We start from the raw sequence: 6,320 nt of genomic DNA on the forward strand, positions 1-6,320 counted from the left end.
GGTTATATAAAAATTGTTTTCAATAATAAGAGGGGCTAAACGTGCAACTGCCGCACACCTCCATTGTCTTTATGTGTATCCCACTCATTGGAATCTAAATTGATGGATCTCTAAAAATCTCCTAGTCAATTATCATATAGAAAAATCACAATCACACGGACCCAAAGCTTAGAATGGTTGAAATTCTTCATAGACATTTAGTATGTTGATTAATTAGCGTACGTTCTTAATATTGAAGAAGAAAAGAAAGATTTGAAGTATAAGACTAAAAGCCCCCTCGTTTTGACTTGAGACATTTCTTGGCTGATTTAAGTTGGGGAGGGAAGAGGACGCTTATTTTGAAACAACAAGCTTGCAAACACAAACTCTTGTGCCACTGCCACCCACCCCTGCGAGAAAAAAGAACGAAATTTGATTGTTGTTATTAAAAATGACGATCTATATTTCAAACTTTAAAATTAAAATTTTAATTCAAAACTTGACTCGTCCATATAGAGGAACGAATCATATGGAACAACAAAATAAATTAAATTGAAGAAAAAAAAATAAAAATTAAAAAAGAACAAAAACTCAATTCTCCTAAAATCTTAAAATGTTGATTTGACTGCCTAAATGCTTTGATGCAGAAACTCTCTTATTATTCCAAATATCAAATATTTTTTTTGGTCTGTTCCAAAGGTCAAATTCTAGATTTTTCTAGTTTTCTACCTTATATTCTACGTCATATGTTAATAGAAATACTATTATCCTTCTCTTTTAAGAGTGAAGTTACAGTGGATGTGTTTGGTTTCTGCATCAAAGTTGTAACACCTCTGAATTCATGTGAAAAATTACTAATACAATGTTTCAAAATTCACACCTCTAAAATCAATCATTCTTGTGTATACTATAATCAATAAAACTAAAATGACCTTGATTTGGGAAGAAAGGATGGATATGATATATTTAATTGCCTTGATTCAAAGGTTAGAATAATACATACATCAAAAGAAAATCTATAATCTATTATCTCATGCAGTTTGGAGAAACGCCACTGTCGCCGCTAGGGGCTTATCACCCTCAAACCTTTCATAGTATGATCTCTTTTCTCATTAACCGAACAAATTAGTGATGGATAAAATTTCAATATAAATTACACGCAATGAAAGATACGAATGAGGTCAAGTGTGAGAAGATAATAATTGAAATTAATGACTTTTTGATTCAAACAAAACACTCTTTAATGTACACAGATATGTCTCTAATAGTCTAATGTATACTCAAGTATTGCATTCATTGCACAATATTTTACTGCTTAAGTTACTATGTATAATAATCACAACAAACTTACTCACTTAAAAGAAAATTTTAGCTTGTGAGGGATAAATACATCTCAACTACATCTATTAAACTAAAAAGTTGAAATAATAACAACTTAAAATTGTGCATTTATTTTCAGCAATCAGATTAATTTTTCAATTACATTTTTTACAACTATCTTTTAGGTGAACATGTCTCATAATTAGGAAAAAAAAAAAAAAAACTTTCTTACTCTGTCAAAGGTTAAATTCATTTTTAAGTTCTTTAACACATCACACAACTACTAAAAGCCCCTATATAGAAACGTGGAATCAATAAATAACATCACATTCCACTCATTTGTAACCCTACGTGTAACTTTCAAAGGCCCATCCGTCCCTGCCTCAACAAAAGAACCATACACCCTAGAAAGTTATGAGAAATATCTCCAATGCATTTTCGTCATTTCCCAAAACAGGGGCATTTGGGTGAATGCACCATCACGAGAATCATTCTTGGGCGAACTTGTGGGATGCTTTTCCGACTACCCCGACTGCGCCATACTTCAAATTTGCCTCCAGTCACGCTCTCATTTCCATCTGTGTGTGTTTGCGGCCACGAACGCCCCACAGTTTAAACCAACTTGCTCTGCACTTTCTTAACCCCATCTTCCCCGTTAAATTTTTGATTCTGGAAACAAAAGAGATTAAAATTTTCTCTAAAATTTTCTCTCTTTTTTCATGTGAAAGCTTACTACTTTGATATTGTGTGTTGGGTTTGTAAGTTTGTTTTTTACCCCGGTAGAGATATTTGCATCCATTCTTACCCCTCACAGGCTCACACCTTTCACACCTTTCTGAGAGAAAGAGAGAGACAGAGCTATAAAAGATCTTGACTCACCCTATCTCTCCTTATTTGTATTTCCCCCACTTCCCTTATCTGTGTCTCTCTTAAATCTCTTCATGTGCTCCTCTTGATTAAAACCTACCTCTGGGTTTTGTTGAAGGGACCTAAAGAGAGACATGGAGGCTGTTCTACAAACCAGAGGGCTCCTCTCTCTGCCCCCAAATCCCAAGGCCAGGTATTCACAGCCTTCTCTGGGCTTAAAGCAACGAGCTTTCTCCACAAAACCCAAAACCCCAACTGGGTTTTCTCTTTCCTCCTCAAATGGGTTCCAGAAATTTCAAACCTTTGCCCCCAAAACTCATGGCTTTGGCGCGAAAGAGAAGAACTTGTTCGTCTGCAGAGCTGAGGCTGCTGCTGCTGCGGCTGATGGGTTTGGTGAAATTGAGGAGCGCAAGTTCTTTGGGATTGGGACTTCAACCCTCAAGAAGATTGTACCACTTGGGTTGATGTTCTTTTGTATTCTTTTCAATTACACAATCCTGAGAGATACAAAAGATGTGTTGGTTGTAACAGCTAAAGGGAGTAGTGCAGAGATTATACCATTCTTAAAGACTTGGGTGAATTTGCCCATGGCTGTTGGCTTCATGCTCTTGTACACGAAGTTGTCTAATGTTTTGTCAAAGAAGGCTCTCTTCTACACTGTTATTCTTCCATTCATCGCCTTTTTTGGGGCTTTCGGGTTCATCTTGTATCCCATGAGCAGCTACATCCACCCTGAAGCGCTTGCTGATAGTCTTCTCAACACTCTTGGCCCTAGATTCCTTGGTCCACTTGCAATCCTGAGGATTTGGAGCTTTTGTTTGTTCTATGTCATGGCTGAATTGTGGGGGAGTGTGGTCGTTTCTGTGCTTTTCTGGGGGTTTGCCAATCAGGTATAACTTTGTCCTATGATTCATTTCTACTAATCTTATCGCATCAATGATATATGATTATTTTGTGCCATGACATATACATTTCCTAGTTTCTTTGTTTTCATTCTTACTTTTGGTACATCTATTGTTCATTGTGTGTGTGTGTGTGTGTATGATTCCTTATAAATGAAAATTGTTGTAGAAACAATTCATTTGTGTGGGCTGCTCATAAATGGAAACGGAATGTGTTCTTAGGATCAAATTGGAGTCTTGATATTATTTGGTTTCTTGATTGCGTATGGTGCTCTGCTTTTTATCCTTCAAAATTAAGCAGAAAGTATATGTCATCTCTGTTTTAGCACAGCGTATGGGCCAACTGGCCAAGAACCAACTTTGGTGGTTTGATGTTTCGAAGTGCTGGCTTCCTAAGCATTTAGTGTAACTTGTGATTCATATGAATATTAATTTTTCTTGTAACATATATCAGTAATATCACAGTTAGTTTGCAACCCCCATCTGACCTGTTTGCCAAGAATTTGGATTATTACAGAATACACAAAACGATTTCAACAATTTCCCACGCAACTTTTTATGGCCTGCTTCCCAATGTTTTGCATACTTAATGTTAGACGTGTTTTGTGCAGATAACTACCGTTGACGAAGCAAAAAGGTTTTACCCTCTTTTTGGACTTGGGGCCAATATTGCCCTCATTTTCTCAGGCAGAACCGTAAAGTATTTCTCTAATTTGAGGAAAAATTTGGGTCCTGGAGTTGATGGTTGGGCCCTTTCCTTAAAGGGGATGATGAGCATTGTGGTGATGATGGGCTTAGCAATCTGCGGTCTATACTGGTGGACAAATGCTTATGCTCCTCTTCCCACCCGCAGCAAGAAGAAGAAGGTAATCTACTGCTACAAGACTACTTGTTTACACATTTCAGTTGTGTTGATACATAGGCTGTCTGATTCTGTTCATTTTGGTCCTAAGTCCCAACTTTTCACATTGGTCTGCTCTGTTATTGCCTGATTACTGTTTATCACAGCACCACCTGTTTACATGTTATTTGGAAATTGAAAAAGTAGCATAATAGTATTTAAAATCCTTTACATATTGTGGTAATCTTTAAAGCTTCTTGGATTCCTTGCCAATGTTTTTATAATGGGCTGTTTTTCTGTTTACTAAGTTTGGATGTTTGTTAACATGGTGCTTAATGAATCCAAAATGATTTGAAGGCCATTTTTGTTTTCTTATGTATGGGTAATAGCTCTTATAGCCATGATATTAATGGAACTGTCATATCACTTGTATGATTTGTAGCAATTTTCCCCAACACTAATTTATCAAACCTATCCTGATGAAATTCCAAAACATGGAACTATCGTGAAGAAAAGCTATGATTATTGAATTGCCACATATTGTACTTAGTTGACAGGCTAGTGCATATTTTTATGATCCTAAGTTGAATATGAGGCATAGCATTTTTTCTAATCTTCAATTTCTTTACAGGAAAAGCCCAAAATGGGGACAATGGAGAGTTTGAAGTTTTTGGTGTCTTCACCATACATCAGAGATCTTGCCACTTTGGTGGTTGCATATGGTATTAGTATCAACCTTGTTGAGGTTACATGGAAGTCCAAGCTCAAAGCTCAGGTAAACTTCAGCTAGAGTACTTGATATTTGCCTGTCCTTAACAAATGAAAAAGGATTGAATTGCTAATTGATATTTCACTGCTTTTGTTACCTTGTGTACTGTGCAGTTTCCAAGCCCGAATGAGTACTCTTCTTTTATGGGTGACTTCTCAACTGCCACCGGAATAGCGACTTTCACAATGATGTTGCTCAGCCAATTTATATTCGAAAAATATGGATGGGGAGTTGCTGCGAAGATCACACCTACTGTACTACTTCTGACCGGAGTTGGTTTCTTCTCTCTGATATTGTTTGGTGGCCCACTTTCACCAGCTATTGCAAGCTTTGGGATGACTCCTCTTCTGGCAGCTGTATATGTGGGTGCTTTGCAAAACATTTTCAGCAAGAGTGCCAAGTACAGTTTGTTTGACCCGTGCAAAGAAATGGCATACATTCCCTTGGATGAAGACACTAAGGTTTGAGCACTTTACTTGGAATTCAAGGTTTTAGAACTCCGCCATTAAATAGTCAGTCATGCCTTCTTTTTATTTATTAATTGTCATCTGTTAAGACATCATCATTAGATGAAAGCTTTAGCTCGGCAAATGCTTATGATTGTCTTTGAAAAAGAGTTTTGAGTTTTCCAGTTTAATTTTTAACTTGAGACCTCTTTTGTTCATACTGGCTATTTTATTCTTGCTCCAGGTTAAAGGAAAGGCAGCCATTGATGTTGTCTGCAACCCATTGGGGAAGTCTGGTGGTGCTCTTATTCAGCAGTTTATGATTTTAACATTCGGGTCACTTGCAAACTCAACTCCTTACCTTGGAGGAGTACTTCTGGTGATTGTTCTCGCATGGCTTGGAGCAGCCAGGTCTCTTGACACCCAGTTCACTGCATTGCGACGGGAGGAAGAACTTGAAAAGGAGATGGAAAGAGCGAATGTTAAGATCCCGGTTGTGTCTGAAGGAAGTGAAAACGGTTCTCTTGCGACCGAGCCATTGCTGAACCCAGCACTCGGAGACTCAACCAGCAGTGCTTAAGCGTCACTTCACCTCCCTGCAACATACAAGTCTCCTGTTCGTTGGCCAAAACAGGAAGAATAAGTGGTTGATGAGAAGCAGCAAATCAGCAAAGCTAGGTGATTACTGGTGGTAGGATAGTTGTTACTTTGCTTGAAAAATAAGCATAAGATTGTGACTCCCTTTTATGGCCAGCTTTTTTGTTTCCATAGATATTTGAATTAGTCTGTTTAGTCCGAGTTCCCATATTTTGTAGAATTAAATTTAAATTTACAATTGGAATAAACTTGATTAGTTTATTTTTATAAAAAAATCTATGCTTGTCTTGATTCTTATTTCAAAGAAAAATCTTACATTGCGAGGCCAAGTCATTGTTATGTTCATGAGTTCGCTATTTTCCTGATTATATGGTCTGGTTGAGGCCAGCGATGCTGTTTTAGTGAGTGGATTGAGTAAACTAAAGGCTCAATTCCATAAAAATCTGTAAATTGATGTTCCCCTCTCGGGTACTTGAGTCTGGGGACCAGCAGACTTTGAATCTGGAGTTTTGCTTCACAGCTTCGGCAGCTCCAAATTATATGGTAACTTATGTGAGTGGTCTAAATTGGCCAAGAGCTCAAGCTAACCCAAAATTGAT

The 6,320-nt window shown here is 37.4% G+C and overlaps 1 protein-coding gene across 1 annotated transcript; it reads left to right on the plus strand.

Moving 5' to 3' along the window:
• Positions 1 to 1,931: 1,931 nt before the first annotated feature.
• Positions 1,932 to 6,018, plus strand: LOC112186441 (plastidic ATP/ADP-transporter). Its single transcript, XM_024324871.2, has 5 exons — positions 1,932 to 3,056; positions 3,680 to 3,934; positions 4,541 to 4,684; positions 4,792 to 5,139; positions 5,369 to 6,018. The coding sequence occupies exons 1-5, from the start codon at positions 2,301 to 2,303 to the stop codon at positions 5,702 to 5,704; spliced, it is 1,839 nt and encodes a 612-aa protein (XP_024180639.1). The 5' UTR covers positions 1,932 to 2,300; the 3' UTR covers positions 5,705 to 6,018.
• Positions 6,019 to 6,320: the final 302 nt, after the last annotated feature.

This window comes from Rosa chinensis, chromosome 2 (assembly GCF_002994745.2).
Source record: "Rosa chinensis cultivar Old Blush chromosome 2, RchiOBHm-V2, whole genome shotgun sequence".
Taxonomy (NCBI): domain Eukaryota; kingdom Viridiplantae; phylum Streptophyta; class Magnoliopsida; order Rosales; family Rosaceae; genus Rosa; species Rosa chinensis.

Coding starts and splice junctions, on each gene's coding strand:
- LOC112186441 (XM_024324871.2), top strand. CDS start 2,301: ATGGAGGCTGTTCTACAAACCAGAGGGCTCCTCTCTCTGCCCCCAAAT. Junction 3,057..3,679: donor TCTGGGGGTTTGCCAATCAG/GTATAACTTTGT, acceptor TGTTTTGTGCAG/ATAACTACCGTTGACGAAGC. Junction 3,935..4,540: donor CCCGCAGCAAGAAGAAGAAG/GTAATCTACTGC, acceptor ATTTCTTTACAG/GAAAAGCCCAAAATGGGGAC.